General features: G+C 43.9%; 1 protein-coding gene across 1 annotated transcript in view; it reads right to left on the reverse strand.

The window, feature by feature from the left end:
• NOXA1 (NADPH oxidase activator 1) overlaps positions 1-22886 on the reverse strand; it is a 109494-nt gene that overhangs the window by 22288 nt on the left and 64320 nt on the right. Inside the window, exons 8-11 of the mRNA XM_069241411.1 lie at positions 21154-21292; positions 20581-20640; positions 1649-1745; positions 1061-1128 (exon numbers count right to left, since the gene is read on the reverse strand). Of these exons, the coding sequence (XP_069097512.1) occupies positions 1061-1128; positions 1649-1745; positions 20581-20640; positions 21154-21292 (364 nt within the window). The remainder of the gene's footprint in view (positions 1-1060; positions 1129-1648; positions 1746-20580; positions 20641-21153; positions 21293-22886) is intronic.

Genomic DNA, 22886 nt, shown 5'->3' on the forward strand with positions numbered 1-22886 from the left:
ATTCACAATATCCTAATTGAAAGTGTACAACAATTTGGGTGGTGTTTGCCTGCCAGATTTCAAGTGCTATCAGAAAGCGTTTCTCTTGAGAATGACTGCAAGACGGTTCCAGATTCATTTGACTCTAAAGTTAATTGATCACAGCTTATGATTCCTTCTTATGACTGTTGATTCCAGGAACATCAATGATTGATTCTTACTCTTATTAATTAATCAGCGCATAGCTTCATTTCTCAAATCTATAGCTAGTAAAGTTAAAATTAGTGGAAATTATTATTTTTACCTCCCTATCTTTAAGAATAAATATATTACTGTATGGTTAATGATAAACATTTTTTTATTTAGAGAAATGGGCAAAAAAAGGTGTAATCTTAGTAAAGAAATCGATGGACAGACATGGAATCCTAACCATTTCTCAGAAACAAGGTTAATGTGGCTTACTCAACACTGAGCTGCATTCATTTCCTAAATTTAGAGGATCTCTTTCTAAATAAAATCTTATACAAGACACACCAAATGTTGATGCCCATTTCTGAAAATTATTATCAGTGGATCTTAATCTCAGCCAGTGGCAATCGCTCAGGCCACATCCCAGAACATAATTGTTGCCCACTATGTCACCTCAGTTTGGACTCAGCCATAGGCAAATCATCTTTGAGCATGCTCCTCATAGGAACAGTCCAGCCCGAACAGCCCAGCCAGGTCCTCCCTGAACCGGGACACAAGCAACCCAGCACCAGTTTCGCCCTAGTTCAAAGATCAATAAAACACCATTAACAAAAAAAAGAATTTCTGTGAAATAAAAAGTCAAATGTGTCTTGAGGTGTGTACCTGGAGTGTTGAACCACACTGAACCACCTGGAAACCCAGGACAGACTGGTAAGACATTGATTAATCAGACTTGCATGACTGAGCGCTGTTATGAACAAAAGAATCAGTGGGCAGTAGTTCAACTATGCAGCCTTAAAACAACTGACTAAAACTTCTCAGCTCGTGTTCATGCTTAACTTACCTTTTCCTTAGGTTAAAATACAATGAATTTTAGCATGTAAGCTCTCACCTTGAAAAATTTTCCTGAATCTGAAGTGAAGCTTGGGTGAGACATCATTATGTCCCTGGGAAGAGTCTCTATGAAGCAAAGAGAAGAGTGCATGATGAGTTCAGAGTTTGCTCAAAGTCCTTGTACAGGGCCAAACCATTTGTTTGTGAAACATTTGGTTCACAATGTGAAAGTGAGGTAAAAGGTGGACTGTCTGGGGCCACTGAGAAGCTCGTTACGCAAGAACAAAGTCATTGCCTGTCTGGCTGTTGAGTAAGCCAAACACATGATGATATTGTCCTATACTTGCTTCCCAGAGACACCAGGCAGTGGGGACATTGCTCTATTTTCCTGGAGACTGGTTATCCCCTGGAAAAGCAGAAAATCAGAAAATATTAGAAGATACTTTTAACCCCAAACATAAGTCGAAATTTCCAATGAACACCCCAATATAAGATACTTACAAAAAGAGAATGTATTTGTTTGCTTAAAACATTTAATGTAGACAGTATATAGATCATAGTATATAGTATAAACCATACACCCTCCCTGACCACAACCAGGCCAATTCTGTTCCCAGAAACTCTTAACCCCACATAGCAAGCTCACCTTTTTGAGGGGGAGCGACATCATCCACATGAAGCCTTAGGTTTGGCCTGGTCGGGGGCTGCTTTAGGGGAGGCATAGGAATACCATTGTGCATATTCTAGAACAGAAGCAGCATAACAATGAGATGAAAAGAGGAAATATTACATTGAACTGGATACACAATAACTGAAAGAGTACAGCTAGTTAGCAAGTATGGATGAACGAAGAAAGCAGTAACTGTGGAGGAACTGCTGTCTGCTTTCTGCATTCCTTTCGACTTCCACTCTTCTACCAGACAGACACTATCATATTACAGCTCAACTCAATCACTTGAACACCCACTGGAAACAATAAATTAAGATAGTTCGGGAGAACTTTGTAAGAGAATGTATTTGTGTGTAGTGGTTATAAAACACTATGGGCCACATGTAGTTTCATTTGCGATTCCCAGTGGGTCGCAAATACACCTACCTCATTAAAATTCATGAAGTAGGTCTCGCTTTGCAACCCACTGGGAATTGCAAAAATCACAGGGATGGTGGCCTGCTGGGGTCAGCAGACCACCATGTCTGTGACTGCTTTTCAATAAATCAATCTTTTCGTTTTTAAAAGCAGCCCGTTGTCCTTAAAGGAAAATTGGATGAGTTTAAAAAAGAAAATGAAAATGTTTCTTTTCATTTTTTTAGAGTAGCAGAAGGGGACGGGGTCCCTTAGGCACCTCCTCCCATTTGCGAATGGGTTACTATGCGAATGGGTGTCAACCTGCAAACGTTTTGTGAACATATTTAGGTAGCAAAAAATGCAAACATACTATTACAATTCGGTATTGGTAACAGGTTACCGAATTTCAATTTGGCCTTGGTCATACAGAAATGCTTGTTAGCGGTCACAAACAGCCTGATTCTGTAAATCGGAAAGTTTGCGACCTCTAAAAAGCTTTGTATATATGGCCTTTTGTTACATCTGCAGCTTGCTTGACGGTTTTAATGTTGGGAATCACATGCACTGCAGGGCATTATGAGGTGTGTTTGGCATCATAAACAATTACAGAACTCCTAAGTTGAATTAAGCTATTGGGGTTTGCTGGACACCATGATCCCTTAAGGCTTGTGTTCGATATAATGGGCAATGCTGGACAATCTGACCAGCCCATGGCCTGCAATTGTCCTTAGGGCCTGTGCTCACCATACAGGCCTGCACTTTACATCACTTCATGTGACAAGCATAAGGGTTAGTGCTTACAGGCTGCGCTGGGTATCATTAAGTATGCTAGGCATTATTGACTGTGCAACAATTTTCTTTTTTGTATGCCATAATCCCTTCCTTGTGGATTCCAAAAGATGGATACAAGGCTTCAGTAGCAAAGTAGACATGTCTCACAAGCAGGCAAAACTAGTAAATTGACTTTAAATTATTTTATGTGTTTTTGAAAGTTCTTTGACAGAATACAGACTGCAAAAATATTGCATGGCCAAAATATAGTCAAGAAAATGAGGCCCAAAATATCAAGAATGTAAGTGCATATAGGTAAACATAGATTTACTATCCTTAACTTCTCAGCTATAAGCCTTGATGATATGTATTTAGTCAAGGGTACATATATGTTGAGCATATATAAGTATAGTAAGCCTATATTTACCTATATAAACTTACCCTCACAATATTTTGGTCCTCAGTATTTTTGCCATAGTGTTTTAGCTCCACGATACTATGTAATCGATATTTTGGAGGATTACCATTTATGACTTTGTAACATGCACACCAAGAACAATTGATTGATACAACACTTGATGGTATCCAATGTGATGCATGGAGTTTGATGATGACTATGAGTGTATCTGTAATACTCTCACTTCCCACGTATATAAAGACTCTAGTTAAAAATCACCCCTCTATGAGATTCAATTCCATCATTAAATCAAGATCAGAAATCTACAGACATACAAATTGTACTTTTGTAAGTGTGTATTTTTATTTGAAATATTCTAACACTTTACAGTCATTTAATACAGAGGCTTGTGTTACAGAAGTGAAAATAATACCAGCTTGGTAAATTGAACTGTTGAAATATCTTTATATACTTCATAGACAATACCCTTTCACTTTTATACTTCAGAGGGTTAAGGCAAGATGGATGAGTGGGGCATGGCTTGGTCAGACGGCAAGATGGCTGCCACCATGTGAGGCTCTGCCAGCCAAAGAGCTTTATCCTACATGTATCCCCTTTAGACTGGGCCATCGGTGCCTGCCTGGGCCGTCGTCTCATCCTGCGGAGCCCCAGACTGCAACAAGGCTCTCGGTCCCTGGGTGCTCACATTGGAAAGAGCAGCCCGTGTGTTGCTCGAGCTTGCTCTGGGGGAATTGGCATCCGTGAAGGACTGAAGGCCGCAGTGCGGCATGAGAGGTGTGGCCGACGCAACGGCCGTGCAGCAGGCCCTGGGACCGAGTTGGCCCTGTGCGCCCTGTGAAATCTTCTCACAGGGGCTGGGGTCACTGTGCTGGGCCCGCTGGGCAGTTTGTGTGCTCAGGGGGTTCCTAAAGTGCTGGAAGCCGAGGAGGGCTCTGCTGCCAGTACGCCCTACGGAGCGGGCCTGCTGATACTTGGCTGGGACACATCGCTGGACCCCACCCCATTGGCCTTTCTCCCTGCTAGCATCCTTTTGTTGGCCTGGGCCTGAGCCGGGTTGGGGGGTTTGCGGGGGAGTCAGGGCTCAGTTGAGTGGAGCTGCCTGGTGAGCCCCTCAGGGGCTGTAATGCTTGTTGACTAGAGCGCAAGACTTTACCCTACATCATAGCCAAGTAAGCACAGTGACACTGCCTGGGGCACTAAAGTCCTGTGTTCCATTGTGGGACTGCTCGTGCCTCCCGAGGGGTCATTCTGGAGTGTGGCAGGGTCCAGGAGAGGGAGGGGTTGCTTGCGTTGTGGCTCTCCCCCCATGCTTAATGTTGGATACTGGGGGTAGCAGTGTGTTGGACCCCTGAGGAGACGCTGGAAGTTTGCGGCTGGGGCTGCAACTGGATCCCTGGGGATTTTGCACTGATGCTATCTCCAGGTGAGGGCAAGACCGACTCCTCGGCTCCTCATACCTGGCCTCAAGGACTGTGATGTGCACTTGTGCCGGACTGGTCATTCAGCCGCCATAGGGAAAGCCGACCACAAACAGTCTAAACTGTCCTTCAAAACACATAAGAAGTGTAGAACCCCAGGCAGGCCTAGTGAGGATAGCATTTCGGACCACCTGTTGGATGACCCTGTACAGTAATCTTCCAATAAGGCCATGTTCCTAGATCTCAAGCAAAGCCTTACAATCATCAATTCCAAAATTGACCAGCTAACGGACCATATGGACCGCCTCAAGGAAAAGGTGGATGATCATGACACCAGATTTGATCAGCTGAAACGTCATACCTCAGATTTGGATGACGAGCAGCACTCGTTCGGCGAGCGGTTGCTGTTGATGGAAAAGGTGCTTGAGGTCATCCGCAATAAAAACGAGGACTTGAAGGCACGCTCACAGAGGAACAATATATACATTATGGGAGTCCCCAAGTCTATCTCCATGGGATGCATGAAGGATTACATGGTGGGCATACTAAAGTCACTGTTCAATCAGGTTCTCTCTGCGCTCCTGGTAGTAGAGCGAGACCACTGCTTGTTGGGTCCAAGGCCCCTGCGAAATGCCCTGGCCTGGACCTTAATAGCCAATTTATTTGGTTTATAGAGATCCCAACACTGTTCTCTGCTTGGCCCATAAGTAGCGATTTCTCAAATATCAAAACAATATGCTCACCATATATTGTGATTATACCCCCATGGTCCAGGCTGTCTGCAGAGATTTCATGCTGGTAAAAAGATCCTTATCTCAGACAGATGCCACATACTGTTTGATATATCTGGCAAATCTGAGAATTAAATACAGAGGAAAGCCTAATTTCTTCACGGACCCAGAAGCAGCTGTCAAATTTCTGAAAACGCTCCCCAAAACTGATGGCGTGTTCCCTTCATCGCACAGTGTGGGGCTTGCTGCCCAGCTGAGTGACAATCATTAAGGCTGGCAGTTGCCCCACCTCCTGGCGGGTTTGGCTGGCCACCACATCCTGGGTCCCTTCATAATGGTTGCAGATCCCATCCGGCCCGTTGGCCGCTGACTCCTGACTCCCTGGCCTCTGGTTAGCCCCCCTGGGATGAGTTCGCAGTTGGTTGCATATTCCCAATACTTGGGAGAGGTTCTAGGGTGTTTTTGGGGTGGGGTTACACTGGCTGACCCGATTGGGAGGTCAGCGTGAGTGGCGGGGAAACTGTTATGTACTTTTTTACAGTTGGTTGTATTCACGGCCTCTCCCACAGTTCACCCCCCCCATTTCCCTGATGCACTCAAACGCTTCTTCAACGCATGACACTACAGCTCTGAAGAAACCACTTTCACTGTTACATTTATACTGCCCCACTCTATCATTAACACACTAAAGTGCCTAACGTTGAACATCTGCTGTCTCAATGGTGTGCGTAAAATGTGCAAGGTTTCTGCTTATCTGCTGCATCATAAGGTGGATATATGCATGCTTCAGGAATTACATCTCACAGCAGCTACCAAATCACGGCTGTGGGCTGACTGGTTTGGGAATGTTATCTGCAAAGGCCTCCCATGGTGCATTAGGAGGGTACTTTGTGACCCATCTTGGTGATATGCACTTCTGTCTGGAGTATTGTTTGATCGTCTCTTTCGACTACTGTTTATATACAGCCCAAACTCGGACAGTCCGGAATTTTTCGCAGAGGTATGGCATCTAACTGAGTAGCTGGGCTCAGGTGCACTTCTGTGGAGAGTATTGTATTGGATCCCTCCACAGACTGCATCAGAAATGTGAGACCACCACATCCTGCTGCGGCGGCAGTGATGCGCTCAATCATGACAGAAAACAGCTTGGTAGATTTATGCCACAGATAACCATGATATGGAGGGTACATGCATGAATACCACACATAACAGCTGATCCCGTATTGACTTGTGAGTGGCAACTAGAGAAAATGAATCCTGGACAACCTGGTGGCACATTGCCCACGCACAGTCTCAGACCACCACCCTGTGCTCCTGGAGATGCACATCCTTGGAGGGGCACAATGGGCGTACACTTGGCAACTTCCTGGGGGTGCTTTCCAAGGCCCTGCCTTTACAGATGAGGTCCATGGAGCCATTGTAGATTACTTTGATCATAATTCTGGGAGGCATTCAAGGTGGTCATTAGGGGAGTCTGTATCGCCAAACTACCTTGAATGGTACACTGAGCCGCAAGCTTGGTGATTTGGAGGAATAGCTGGGGGATCTTGAGAAGCACTATTATGCCTCGGGAAATGTCTCCATACTTGCCAAAGCCCAAGCCAAGCTTTCTCAATATGAGGAAGCTGCACGACATGTGGTGTGCTACCTGGGACCCGCGCTGCATGCCTGTCGATACATGGAAGGGGACAGAACTTGGAAGAAGCTTGCAACTACATTGTTGAGCTGGAGGATTGTCAGGTGAGCTTGCAGGTGGGCAGGGTGGTGGTCCAATGGATAATGGCAGCATTCTCTAACTCGCTAAATTTCTCCACAAGATATCCCTCTATCACCATTGCTGTTTGCAGTATCAATTGAGCCGCTTGCAGCAACATCACTGCCACAGGGGCCTCGCCTTCATGCCATGAGCATTTTTAGTATTGATGTATGCAGATGATGTCACGCTATAATGTTGGGACCTGCAAGTAAACTTAGATATCCTTATAAGAGAGTTTTTAAGCTTTGGTGACCTATCAATTGGACAAAATCTATAATATTTCCCCTGACAGTGGTTACTACACAACACAAGTCTAACTTTCCTCTATGTTCGGCCTTGGAACCCATGCGTTTACCTGGGGATCTGACTCATTAAAGATTTGAACAAATTGTGGACAGCTAACTATGGACAGGCGATATCTTGGTTGGAGAATAAAATAGAATGCTGGTGTTCCTTGCCACTCTCACTCATCGGTGGATCACAATAGCCAAGTTGGTGGTCTGCCCCTTTATTTGTTAGTAAATATTCCGTTGTCCCTTTTCCGTAGCTTTCAGAAGAAGCTGCACTTGCTTCTGATTTCTCTGGTTTGGGTGGGAAAACAACCTTGGGTAGTGTGGGAACTGCTTACCCTCCCTTTTAAGCAGGGCAGTCTTGCAGCAACAGATATGGATCTTTACTGTTATTGCGCTGAAGCGCAGTTCGTGCATTTCTGGGGTCACCCAATACAGCATCAGCCTCATAGCACTCCGAAGTACGATCAAGTGTTGCCATATCAGTAGTGGAGAACACTATATTTGCCCCCGCGACTCCCACAGGCTTGGGTAGATACTGTGGTCTGCACAATGTGGGTGTGGGATGAATTCCACGGCAGAACCCAGGCAAACCTATTGTTTTCTCCTTTTATGCCTGTACTAGATCACCCGACATTGCCTCTTTCCGGCAATGCGGACACACACCCTGGGACCCTTTATTCCGAGGGCCAATTTACTGAACCAGAACAAGCATTGCAGGTTGACCTATTTTCAATTGCTCACTGCGATTCCCTCTCAGAATAGTGCCTTTTTGGCTGCACCTACCATGCTGCAGGCTCTAGAACTAAGGTTTACCACTCTGTCCCTGCGCTGTATGATTACTACAATATACCTTGAAATGCAAGCCACAGCACTGGTACTGACTCCCAGCACATGGGGGCGTGGGAACAAGGCCTGGGTATACTCATTCCTGAAGAGTGCTGGAAATACTGATGCGAAAACACATCCACACACCCTCCCCAAATTACCACTAATAATTGATTAATTTCAAGTTTCTACACCTCATGTATTACGCAAGACTCCAAGGCATGGGTCTCCGGGCTCATGTGCGATGTCAAAGGTGCACCTCCCCAGATGCAGACTTCCTTCATTCCTCCTGGTACGGCCCTGCAGTGCAGAGTTTCTGGTGGGAGGTGTTCAATGTGGTGGATGCTGTGACACATGCTGCGATCCCCTGCACCCCTCTTACTGCTCTCCCGGGCTATGTGAAAGATGTCCAAAATAGTGTGAGGAAACTGGTGGGCATGCTTCGATTAGCTAAGTGCAGAGTTGCGATGTGCTGGGGTCGTCGTAGTATGTCCTGAAAGACTGACTGGTTGCAAGATGCTGCGTATTGCCAAGAACAACTGTAAATTTAGTGGGACCTGATGCCTGTCGGTTCGTGTCCTCCAGATATCTGGTCCCCCCTTGTGTTCTATCTGGAAACACACATCGCCGTTCTGCCGGAGCGGGCCCCGACACCTACTCAGCACTCCCCGGCTGTGGCAGATGCTATGATTGGAGCTGATTAACTGCCATGTTTTGTCAGCCATTACATTTGGACTTAATGCTCTGCTGAGTGCTTTTCTTGCATTCCTGCTCTCCTCTTTAGTTCCTTCTTTGACTCCTTCCAACCTCTTCCTGTGCCCCTTACTTCCCTGCCGCTCCCAAAACTTGTCTTCTATTATGCAAAACATATGTCCTAATGATTACCACGCTGTATGAACCCAACTTGAGATGCATGCAGTTGTCTATGTACCGGACTGCCTGGGAATGTCTCCTGTTCTCTACCAATGTGTTGTTACTGTAACAGTTGTAAAACGCAAAAATAAAGAATTAAGAAAAAAAAAAGATGGATGAGCTTGGAGCAGGCATTGTTGCAGTTCTCATCTTATTCGCAGTGATGTGAGATCTACACTCGTAGACTAATGGCCTGATTTATATCTAGGCAGTATAGATGCTCTGTCACAACGGCGACAGGGCATCTAGTCCAACAAGAATGTGGCCCGCCGGCCAAATGTATGGCTGGTTCAATCACAGTCAGAGAATACTCAGTCTCCACCGTGAGTAAACCCCTCTGACAGTCCGATGGAGTGAGGGCTGTTGGAGGTAGGCCTCCCATTCTGCCCACTTGATTTAGATGCGAGGATGAGAGGTCAGTTTTCTCTGCCCATCACCACCAGGAAACTCTGGCAGTAAGGGGCAGTGAAAACTGCTAAATGCTCCCCTTGCCATGGGACAGGACTCTCATGGCGAGGAGAATTATTTTATATTTTCAAAAAGAAAACCCTGCTTCAGGTTTGGTGCATGGCTCTGTCCTAAGTTCACAAAGCATAGACAGGAACCAATGTGATGGCTATCAATGCTTTAAGACAGTGGTTCCCAACCTGTGGTCCGCGGACCCCCAGGGGTCCGTGACACATTCCCAGGGGGTCCGCAGGCCTCGGCGGCAGGATGGCACTTCTCCTGCTGGGGCCTCTGACAAACATGTGCGTGTGTTTTATATTTATAACTTCCTTTGTTGGCAGTTTTAAAATCACTGCAACATCCCTTGTACATCCAGCAGCTTTACAACAAAAATAAAAGCGTGAAGATGGGAGTTTTGTGCCCTGGCAGTTTTGACTCAAAGGTAGCACAGATGGTTAAAATGCCTGCTGCAAAGAATGTGTATTATGCATAGAACAGCATTTTATATGCATAGCACAGTGGGTTTTTGTTTTTGTCACAGATTCTTTTGTTACAGTGCAATGCATAAGTTACAATTGTAATCTAGCACAGTGAGCTATGAACTGCCATTAAAAAGCTCCAGGCAAACTGCATGGCACAAATTAGAAAGTTGTTTTTTTCTCAGTCTTTCATTTTCTTTATGCTACTAAAAAAGGTTTCCTTGCATAGAAATACTTTCTTATTATTAAAGTCAATGCTAACCACTGCGTTGTGTTATGATTCATGAGTTTGTGCTTCTCCAGACCAAGCACTCTTAGAAAACGCCTACCAGTGTGGATGACATGTGAATCCTACACCTTGTAGTACCCTGTAAAGTGCTCAGACACCCTACACTGGTATGACAGGTGCTATAAAACAAATGAATTATATGTGACAGAGAGGCTAGGGAGAGATGACAGGCCCTCATGGTTTTACTTCCTTTCCCCACCACATATTTATGTCAAAAAGCTTTCTCAGATCTTAGGTACCTAAAAAATAAAACCAGAAATTGCTTTGAAAATATAGAATCTGACCTGAGGATTCAACTTTCTTAAATAAAACCGAACATTGAAAAGTTAGTCGCCGAGATACAGTGCCAACCTTCCCATAAAAATGTAAACATTTTTGCATATGTTTTCAATATATAAAGATTATGCCCTCATTATGAACACGGCGGGGGCTGGCGGTCTAAACACTGACTGTCAGCCCGTCGAGGACCCCGCCGGCCCAATAAAGAACATTACGCTGGGCCAGCAGGTGGAAACAGTGTTTCTGCCAGCCGGCCCAGCGGAATGCTGGACCTGGACATTGCCGACGGGTCCACATGGAGCCGGCGACAATGTAGCAGTGCGGCGGGTGCAGTAGCACCCGTTACGCATGTCACTACCCGTAAATCGGGTAGTGACATGCGCGAAGTGGCTGTGCACGGGGGCCCCTGCACTGCCAATGCCAAGTGCAGGGCAGTGCAGGGGCCCTCAAGGGGCCCGAGGCACCCTTCCGCCAGCCTTTCCCTGGCAGGGTAAACCGCCAGGGAAAGGCTGGTGGAAGTTGCCTCATTATCCGGCGGCCAGTGCTGCCCTGTCGGATATGTAACTCTACCATCGCCAGGCTGCCTGGCGGTGGAAGCCTGGCAGCGGTGGAGTTACGCCAGTGGCGGTTTTGCCACGAATATTATATGGCGGTCCAGACCGCCATGTTCATAATGACTGCGTATATCTTTACTAATTGGAGTATTTGTTTAGTGTGTACTTGTTTATGTATTTTTTGTGAATTACTGTTTTAATGTCTGAAATTCAAATTGTACAAATTGCTTGGGGGTCCCCAGCTTCCAATAATGATTCAGTGGGGGTCCTCAGGAGTCAAAAGGTTGGGAACCACTGCTTTAAGAAATGACTACCTGCTTGGCCGACATTTCTCATTTTAGCGGGTGGTACCTCCGTCAGAGAAACTGAGTAATTTACTCCATCTCCCTGACCGAGAAACGAGCTGTCATTCACAATATCAGGCTCTAAGTCATCTCTTCTTATGAGTTCAAACCCACATGAAGTACAACTCAGTACACAATATTAAACATGATGCTAAGGTTTGTTTCTAATAAAGCCTTGAGTTTTGGTCTTTCTTGAGTTCGGGTGTTGCGGTCTGTGGCACAATTCAAATGGCTGGCCCAGGGAGAAAGAAGGTTCTGCCACCCTTAAGTGTTCATTGAACGAGGGCTACACAACCAAGACTTTAGATGGGATTTTTTTTTTCTGCTATGCATTTGTGTTTGTATTGATTATGGAACATCTGGTAATAGTTTTTGGATATGCATTTTTAAAACTATTTCATAAATAACGAATTTGATTGTGAGTGCTGTCACTTTCACTTATGTGTGGATCCACAGCAGTGTTGAATAGACGTATCTGCATTCATGCTGTGTATTCACTGGACACAATACCTCTAAAAGCCACAAAATATCTACACCTTGTACTTGAGGAAATTGGTTTGTTATAAAAATGTTTTTTTTTTTAAACAATGATTAATAATGAATGCTCACTTAAATTTTGATTAATACATTGTTGGCTTTCACTAATACTATGGAGTTATATAGTCCTACATCATTTGTAACTAGTCAATAAAAAGAGCAATTGTTATTAGTCAAACTTAACCTGGAAATCAGTCATCCCACTTATCTCTTGTTTCATGAACGAAACCTCTGCCATATGTTCAGTTGTGCCACATCCTGTGCAATGCCAAATGAGGGGCCTCTGTAAAATATTGTTGTTTTGTGGCACTCTAGACTGGGGAAAAGCCTAAAGTACCTTCAGGTGAAAATAGACTTAAAGCCCAATGCCTACTGGTGTTGAGCTGTGCGATTTGTTATGAATTTCAAAGGTACTTGCAACTTGGTTTCCGCACCACAGGAGGTGCTGCTGTGTTGTAGCTCCAGAAATTCGGGAATGTAATTTTTGTTGCCTACCACCTTGGCAACGCCATAGAAAATCTTGCTTACATGCCAATTCTTGCTTTGTCCATGTGATTCATTATGTCTACAGTGCCTCACTACAACTTCGGAAAACTTGTAAGAAGCCCTTGTTGGTATACTGTACTTTCATCTACAATTACTTTAACCTATCTGCAGAGTCACACTAATGTCTATGAGACTTCACTGATGCAGTGCATAGAATTCTCACTTCATAAATAGCATGTGACCTATGACAGGTGGCAGGAGTACCTCAACTCAATCTGTGGCATAGAGCAAAATGATGGGGCCCTGGTACAGAATGTGTGGAGAGGCCCTTCAGTCTTCCATGTCTCACAGATACTCATCGGCCTTGAGCTTAATGGCTGATGCTTTGATGTTGGGTTTATAATTTTTTTGGGTGAAGGCTGAGTGACTAAAGTCAAATGTTTGGTAAAATGCATATTGAACGTTTGAACAACCTCTCATATGCCTTCCCCAGTTGTCTTAATATTCTGGTAAGTACCCCAGACAGCTTTCCCCTGTCCCTGGTTTACCGGTGCAGTCCAACTGCACATGTCTAGGGATGAAGGCCCCAGCCTACCCATTTCCTCAGTCATATTTACATTATTAATAAAAGAGTTTAGCATCAGAAAGATGTGATAAAGTAAGCACGTGTCTATCTTTACCCTAGGCATTAGTAAACCGGCAAAAGTAAATGAGGTGTGCAGCGCCACATTCAGCTACACATAGAGAGAACTCATACAGCCAAGAGACAAAAAGCAACAGATATTAAGCATAGATGAGGCCTGCCCCCCACATTCATCTATATGTAATGGAGATGGTATTAGACACTGGACTGTCAAAGGGGTAAGTGGCTGGAATCTGTACTGGGAAAGGGTGTGAGAGGCATCCTTTAATGTATTGTCTTGCAGTACCTTTCTGCATGTTCCAGGATCCAAAGTGTAAATACCTGCCTTTCAGTAGGAAGACGTCCACACAATTGCACACCTGGCTTTAAATTTGGTGAGCCAGGGAACAGCAGAGGGGTGGTATATTTTAAAGTGGAATGCTGGTTTGTACTTCTGTCTGAAGGCATTCTTATCTTCTTGTCACCGCCCTACTATCACATATTACTCTATCATGTCCTGCGGCGATCCCTGTCATGCTGTTTTCACCCACAGACAAACTATGCAGTATTGCTTTGCACCACTGGTTATGTTGCACTCACTCTCGTACCGAATGCATTAAAACATACATTCATTCACTACTACCAGCTCAAGACCCTGAAGCCCTAGCTTCAAATGGCCAGAGATCTGCGCTCTGTGTCCTTCCTTCCTCAAAGACACCCTACGTTACGGTATACTCCTGTGCCCTGTACTCACTCTCTCACTCACCATAAGACAACATCATTCACACAAGCAGCATAACATCCTGAACTTAAAGTGCCAACCAGCCAGGGGAAGGTTTCCTAGTTCCTTCCTCACAGACAGATGCACTCCACAGCACTTCACTGCATTCACTCATTCATACAACATAGCATAACAGCATTCTTCCATAGTAGCCCAAGACCCTGAAATCATAGTTCCACATGGCCAAGGGTGTGTACCCTGTACCCCTTTAAAAGTCCTGAAATATATTTGATGCCCTTCTCAGGCTGGGAAGGTAGGTTCTACCCTAAAAGAGCCACAGAGGCAACATAGGGTGAGGGCCGAGGTTCTGACAACTTGCACCACCTTAAGCTTAGTGAGTGCCAACACATGTTGTTGAGCATCCTGAAGAGCACTCCTCAAAGGTTGACATATCAGCCCTTCCAGAAATCGGAACACCTAAAAAATGAAAGTAGATGTACTTATCAGCCCTAGCTGTGAGGCACTGTGCCAGACACATTTTGAGGATGCTTGGAACACAGGGGCTACCAGGTGGCAACCACGGTGCACATGGGTGTTTACCATTATTATTCCAGGGCCTTTCATACTATGGCCCTGCAAATCGTGTGCCAATTACTCCACATTAGCACTTGACTCTTAATGGAAGGCGTTAGGTAGCAGTCCACGGCTTACTCAGGGAGTTGGTGTGGGGTTCTACTGTTTCCTCTTGTTCCTGCCTCTCAAACCTTGGCTTCTCTTCCTCTGCCTTAACTTTCTGAAAGGCAAATTGCAGAGTCGGGGTCTCAGCTAAACCTAACCCACCCAAACTGGAAAATCCTAGGACTGATGACAATTGAGCACTCAAGATTTGTTATGAAGATTTTCCTAGGAAATATTCAGACAGATTTAGGATATAATAGGGTTGGTTTTACAGTAAATGTGCACCAAGGGGCAATGAGAAGTTGACACCACAGCACTCACCCACTGGGTCCATCCCCAGCCTTCTGCTGTCCTCTTCCTCTCTTTTTGCTTCTCAAGTTGGCCTTTCACACTCTCCACCTCCCTGCCCAAGATTCTAAAAAGCCCTCCACCTACTGTCCCAACACAACTTTTCTAATGAATCTAGGGAGAGGTTTTTCAACTCCCTTTCTTTCCATCTTACACCTGCGATTCATGATTTTTGGAACTGGAATCTGAAGATCCCACCGCTGCCAACAGAGGATACTAGACCATAACTATGAGACTGTATGGGGGCTCAGCACTACTATCCCAGGTCCTTACTTATTATGTTCCAGCAAACTGACGCCAAGTTTACCCCATTAGTACTTGATTGTCAGTGGTACGTGTGGGGGGAGCAGTGGCCTATAGGTGAATGGTTATAGACTCAGAATTCCACAAGGCACCCAATAACCGATCAATATTTACAATACAGGATCCTAATAACAGATAAACATTTAATTCTTGCAATAACACTATGCAGGTCCTTAATGGATTACAAGTACAACAAAGGACAAAGGCTACTCCTTTTGATAAAGGGCTATACTCTCTTATGAGTCCACAGTGCACAAATAGAGAGTATCAAGCTTAACATGAATATGTTCCGGGCTTAGGCAACCACTCCTCTCAAGCTGCTGATCATCTGATCAGTCTCTGGTATCCATGATCAGAAAATTCTGCACTCGCCTTACCTTTTTCAGTCAGGTCCACCGAGAGAGCAGGTTCAACTTTACATGGGCCACAGATGCAGTTCAGTCTCCACCAGTGCTTCTGCTAGCCTACATGGCCCTCATGTCTGGCCCTGACCGTCTTCCCGGTTCCTCCCGAAGAGCCTACAGTAGTGTGGACAGTCCAGGCAGGTGATGGTGGTCATAGGTTAGGTTTGTGCTCATGTTGGTGCTGCTAGACAGAATTTGGAGGATAGATTCTTTCTGATCTGGCTCTCCGTGCTAGGTCACAGTCAGACTGGGTGCCCAGTATGGGCACTGCTGATGAAGTGGCACTGCCACACTGAATTTCAGTGATGCTGCAGTACAGGCAGTCGCACAATGTAGCAGCATAGCTGCACTGGGGCACAATGATGGCAGCAGTGTGGCAGGTACACGATGAAGCTGGATAGCTGTTCTTGGGAACAACTATGTTAGCAATGTTCTCAGACACACTGAGACTGGCTCCACCACTCTAGACTTCTTCCACTGCATGTTTCTGTATACAGCACAAACTCACTAGCACTTTTTCTTTATGGTTGCTCACCACTCTGGTATAGGTGCTGCACACCTCAGCTCCTTCAGACAGTCTCCTTCTTGTGTGTCTGTGGCAACTCCAGCATGTCACCACACCACTCACAGGTCAGCCCCACAGCAAGCAGCTCTCTATGGGGTTCTCCTCTGGGCAGATGATTCACAAGGATAACTCCAGTGGCCCTTTTCATAGCCCAGCAGTCCTGTTACAAAGGCTGATACTTATCAACGGGTTGCAGCCTTCTGGGATGATGGTCCCTCACCCACCTGAGAACCTCCAGTCCTGGATCACAAACGTCCTGCTATAACCCTGGTGGGTGAGCCACTGTTGGTCATGAGAAATCCAGGAAAACTGATTGGAAGTTCCAGCCACTCTTTACACAGTTCTTACAAGCATCCTTTGTGGATTCCTGCTCTTTGCCCACTTAAGATTTCTAGAGAATTCTATCATTTGGTTTTGGCTGTTAGCGCAAATGCATGATTGTTGTGTATGCAGAGACCAAAACAAAAAGGCTACACTGCAGAGATACTCGCATGCAGGTTCAGTCAGAGAAGAGTCTTGGGACTGCAAATTATACAGGGCATAGTCCCATCCCAACACACTGAAAAAGAGGGATGCATTGCCTCTAATTCACCTGGCCCACTAGTCCTCTCATAGACTATTGTTATTTGTAATCCGCTGACAAGCCCACATTCTGTCACCAGACAGACAAGCAATCATACACAGAAACACAGAAACACACAACACACACCATAATTTCATGTATCTCACGGTCTCTCTTTCTTTACTTCTATTTCACTGTTTTTAAATACCAGCACATAAACTGTACAAATAGGTAGACCAATTTAGGAAAGCTTTTTACTGTCATAAGAAAGATTGAAGATGCTAAATATATGCGGAAAACATAACATGTTTCTGTAAGCCATGCATGTTGGATTTTCTAACCATGCATATACCAGGTCAACAGTAGAGCATTGTAGCCCTAGTATTCACTTATTCAATATTTATCAATGTCTTGAGCTTGTGTATGATTGCTCTAGGTTTTGCTCATCTATGACTATGAAGACTGGAATGCCTCTTCTTGTTCTTTTTTATTTTTTGCTCTTCTTCCACAGCACAACCAAGGCTGGCTACTCTCACACAGAAAACACAACACAACACCACACTAATTTATAAAAGTAGCTCTAGTTTTAATAAATAACTAGTGTTAATTTGGTTATTTGCACCATTCAATTCCAAGACCAACACACAGCTCCTAATCAACACATTACAGATAGCTCTTATTGCCTGCAACAAGCACACCTGACTTAACTCACATCTGGGCTTTCATCAAACATCCAACAACATTCTATTGACAACAAAAGAACCAAACACCATTGTTCCAATATCATCTGCAAACAGTCATATTCAAACAGGTTACACTAGAGAGAAACCCCTCACCATCTCGAGAACAGCATTGCACCAAAGTCATATAGTTAGCAGTGCAGATCCAAATCAATGGCACTGCCATGCACTACACCAACAGTCACTTTGGAAACATGCAGATAATATTACCATTAGTATAATACACTTCCCAATAACAACTTAGCATCATAAACCACTGTTCTGGATTATAATACTAAGCACTATACTTTGGCCAAGCAAAGGCAATTGGCCTCGCCACCCACAATCAAGAGAAAAACGAAAAGCCCTTTAACACACCCACCTCTACAAATAAAACACCACAAAGATGTTACTAGAACAAACTCACTTTACAATCACACTAACACACACAGACCATTTTTAATCTAAATACTGTACAAACTATCTGAAAACACATAAACCAATGGTAACAAATCAACAGATAATATAAAATGATGGCTCCTCCAGTCCCACTGTTGGCCTTGCCAGATGTGCAGATGAAATTACTATATGCAATTCCACACCTGGGGCAGGCCGGGTGATACGGAAGGCCACAAAATAGCCTCACCCCTGGTGGGAGGGGACAAGTGCCAACATTGGGCAAGAAGGCAAAACAAAAACCTCTGCAATGGGCAAGATGCTGGGTCAAATGGGTTTAAGGAAATGTCCACACCCTTTGGAAAGCAAAGGGACCACAAACACCCATCCACCTAACCTTGGACAAGGCAGTGAGATGGACAAACCACCCCCACCCTCATGCACACAAAACCCCCTTACACTTTGAAGTGGTGGGGGTTTAATGTCTTCCCACTGTTGGGCAAGGCAGATAGGTAAAATAAAATCCCCCTCCCCCAAGCAAGGTTGAACAAATACACCTTCCCATCAAATGGTAGATGGTGGACTATGGTGAGGGCTTGTCTCCTTTTCAAAGTCCTCTGGCCCTTGGTCAAGGTAGTTGTGCACAAATACCCTACGTTAAGTGGGGTGTATATAATGTTTTTTACATTTGTTGACAAGGCAGAGGAAAATGGCAAGACAGGGATAGAAAGGAGCAAAATACCTCCTGGCATTGGACAAGCCAGGTGGCAAGCCAAGATCCACCCCTCATCAAGGGGGCTTATAGGACTAAGGACCACTCATTTGGGAAAGGCAAGAGGACCATGACAAACATTTCCCACACAGACAGGTTTAAAAAATGTTTAAAACACTTGCATTGCACAATGCACACTGACTTCATATCATTCACAGTTTAGAGAGGATAGTATAATACAAATGTATCATTCATATTGTTTAAAAGAAGAAATGGTAAATCCAACAGGTCTGGCCTTAGCAGGCTGGTGAATGGTTATTTTTTTTAACAAGCACATGCAACAAAAATGAAGAAGAAAAGATTACATGCTATCTCTTAAATGGAGTAGGTTAACACTTGAAAAAATGTTACATTTAAAAAAATGAACCATTGCACATCATTTTAATAAAATAGTACCTGAGTTTCTTAGTTTTAATGCACTTACTAGCAAAATATGATTAATATAGGTGCGAATAAAAGGTACTTTTGACGTTGAAATACTGTAACTGGATGACCTAATCTAAACACGCAACAATGACTAAAAGAAAAATTGAAAAATGATAAACAATGGAAAAAGCACTGGGAAAGTAAAGTATTGACCCACCAGTTCTTTTTAGGCGAATGTGCAGATGTAATGAGGAAAAATGCCGTCACTCACTGGGCTGGAGCAAGCATGCATAGATCAACCCATAGAAAAGATAGGGGAGGTGGAGATTTCCACTCGTGGGTTTAAGAAGTGAGTTTTGTAGTTAGAAAATAGTACTACTGTAGAACTACTTTATGCACTACAAAATGCACTTTGTGAATTAGGCCCTATGTTTTCGATAATCATTAGTTATCTTGTTAACTTCCCTTTGCTATTATTTGGCACTTGTGAAGAGCTCTGTTGCCCATGTGGCAACATTTCTGAATGCAAGGAAGACCATAACTTGGAAGTCCTCTCGCAATTGTTCATCTTGATGTAGAAGAGTTTGTAATTACCTGGAAATTTTGTGTAAGATTTCTAACTGTGGGTTGTACATGACAACAAATGGGACTCTAGCATGAGTTTTTTTTTTATGTTCCAAGAGTTTGATGTGAAGGATCCTGGTTGCTTTGTGCTTTTAGTTATGGTTGTACCCATGCTTGATGGAGTCAGATCCCAATTATTTTTTGTTTTCATAATACGTTGATATGTCTGCTCTTTGTGCTACAAAAAACAGACAAATGGCCTAAATAGGAGTAAACAAGAAGAAACATAACCATCGCACAGCACAACAGGAATCATCTGTTGCCTCTTGTGCCACATAGCATCCACTTTACAAACTTAAATTGTAGGGCCTTGCACCTGGAGGCATTCACGATTTCATTTCAAGTCTATGGACTTTATATATAACGATAATTATATTATTATAGGGGATTTAGGGGTATAACTCTGCTTTGGTGCTTGCAGAGTTATACCATTACAACACTCCTCCAATTCACTGAAATCTTAAATTAAGGAACATTATGGTTAGACCTAAGAGTGCAGGCTTTATTTAGAGTTTGATGGCAGAGATACTCTGTTATAAATGTTGTGGATGTCCAATCTGCCATATACCAAGTACATTATGGCATGGGGCACTTGGAGTACGGTGAGATGTCTGTCACATTTGTGATGAAGTATCCCGTCCACCAACTCTAAATAAGACTCTATAACCCTACAAATTAGGCCAATCATAATTATGGTCACCACTTGAACCATAATACACAGAGAGTTGAACAAAAATTGTAACAGGCATGAATTTGGGAGAGTATTATGGTGACTATGATGGACATTACTGGTCATTTTAAGAGGTTTTTATTTAATTTCTATATCAACATATTTGTAGAACGGTATATTCATACTTCACTCTCAATTTCCAAGCATCCTGTGGTGAGCTTACCCGTCTCTCAGGTTTGGGGATAGTGACCGGCTCCAAAAGTGAGGTTGGCAAGATTAACTTCTGTGGGAGGAAAGCACAGAAGGAGGTCAGGATTGCTCCAGAGATTAAAACGTACTGAATATTGGCACAGGAACAGTAACACATTGTTTATGTAACACTTAGACACAACTTTTATCTCTGGAAACAGCAAAAAATCAAGGGATTGATTCTCTAAAGGTAGGAACTTACAAATGCCCTTTCCCTCTCTCCCACATCTATCCCAATTAATACTGAGCAAAGGCATGGCAAGGATTTAATATCAGAAGCTTGGATTGGCCCAGAGCAAGTAGCTGTTATGTGCAACATTAGGTACTAAAGCAGGGACTGTGCTCATCAGACACAAGAATTACAGTACAACAATGGTAGCTGAAAAGATTCCGGCACACAGAGAAAGCACTGATCCTTGTGTATCTCAGTCAGGCTTCTCATATTGCAAAGATTTGTGCTGAAGCCAATCTGCCCTCCAAAAAGTATTCCTAGAAAGCCGACATAGTTAGCCTTTTCTTTGGTGGAAGGGACATCTGGCTCTCTTACCTGCCCATCGTGAATGACAGTAGCCTTGCTATCTTCTTTGTGTAAGACATAAACTAGGCTGTTGGCCTTCACTGCCACCTCCCTGCTGTCCGGAGGGTAATAGTGGACCAGAACACGATGGTACCCTACATCCTGGCTCCTGAAAAAAAGTAAAAAGACAAAAGTCATGAAGCATATTAGATTTTTGATATGGTACTGTTCCCAGCACTGATTTAGTATGCAGGACAACTGTAAAACTAATACATTTTTGTTATTTCTGTTTTGGTAAATTTTTCTTTGAGGATCTGCATTTCACAGCTCTCCTCTAGCAGAATGATGCCTTGGAAATTCTGTCATGGAGCAACTTAAACTTTATTAGCTTTCTTTGTAGCCTTCAGGATCAGTTGTTTTACAGAAGGTATACAATGAGAATGCATTATAAATCCAAGAAGCATAACATAACAGATATATGTTAGAATGTGTATTACTGAGTTGGCATTCACATCGGTTTAGGTGAGGGTGAAATGTTGTTTCCACTGAAGAGGTTTTGTTTATTGCAAATGACCTGGGTCTACTATGAGTTTTTATATATGTGGTGGGCACTTATAAATTCAAAACTTATCACTAGCCTGCCATTTGGATCCTTTAGCTTGTGTCCCATGGCTAGAAAAACACAATACACAATCCACCCCAGTGCCTACACTTCATCATTGAATAACTTCTTCAAACAGCACTGATTTTCCTGCTAGCTACCACTGTAACCTAGAGCGATCATCGAGCTCAGTTAACCACAGCATGTGTAGGGGACTCTTATTTCACCATAAAGGAACAAAGTACTCTCTTGGATATGTGTCAAGAAGGCCCTGCCATATGAGACATCTCCATCGATAGGTTGGACTTGGACCTTGCTGTGATGTTAGGTAAGCCATGCTAAGGTCAAATAAGGCTGTGTTTCTACAGAAACCAGGCACCAAAGAGGTTCACTTCATGGCATTTCTATCCTAGTGAAGTGCTTACCACCACCTGTCTTTTCCTGGCAGACATGGGTTCTTTTTCGTGATCTGTGAGCACTTTTGTTGGTTTGGGTCTCTCAGTGAAAGCGGAGTGAAGTGCTGCACCACCAAGCTAAAGGCCATACCTGTGCTTGTATAATGTGCTCTTCCCACAAATGCCTTCTCTCAATTGTGGGTATCCTGCTTCAAAGGAACCAGTATATGAAACTCTTATCTTTGGTATGGTAGCCTAGTTTTCCAAATTGCAGACGTGAGCATAAATCTAATTTTGGGTGTGCACAACAAAATGGGCAGTCATAGCCTGAAACTGTACTGAGACAGGTTTTCTGGTGCCTGGTTGCAGTGAGAGTCTCTGGGGCTTTACCCCCAAACTGGTCCTCAATACACACTGGACCACAATACAAAAATCTGAATTCCAAGACTAGTACAAGACTTCGGTAATCAGATAAAATTGTCTCCATCATACTTTCATCTACTCAGGACTTCACAAAGCACATGATCCGCTCTCACGCTGTGGTGTACCAGCACAAAATTCTCTTATTTCACAACGTTTAACACTGTACCACTTTGTATGTGCAATGAGGGCCTTGGTGGCAAAAAATCACTGACCGCGAGTTCACCATGTCAATGCTGCACTGTTTTACTGTCATTACCAAATGTAGGTAATGAAAATAAACCCTCAAAGGGTCCATTTCCTTTAGGCAAAACCAGGATGGGAATTGGAACCCAAAGCAGCCCAGG

This window comes from Pleurodeles waltl, chromosome 6 (genome assembly GCF_031143425.1).
Source record: "Pleurodeles waltl isolate 20211129_DDA chromosome 6, aPleWal1.hap1.20221129, whole genome shotgun sequence".
Lineage (NCBI taxonomy): Eukaryota > Metazoa > Chordata > Amphibia > Caudata > Salamandridae > Pleurodeles > Pleurodeles waltl.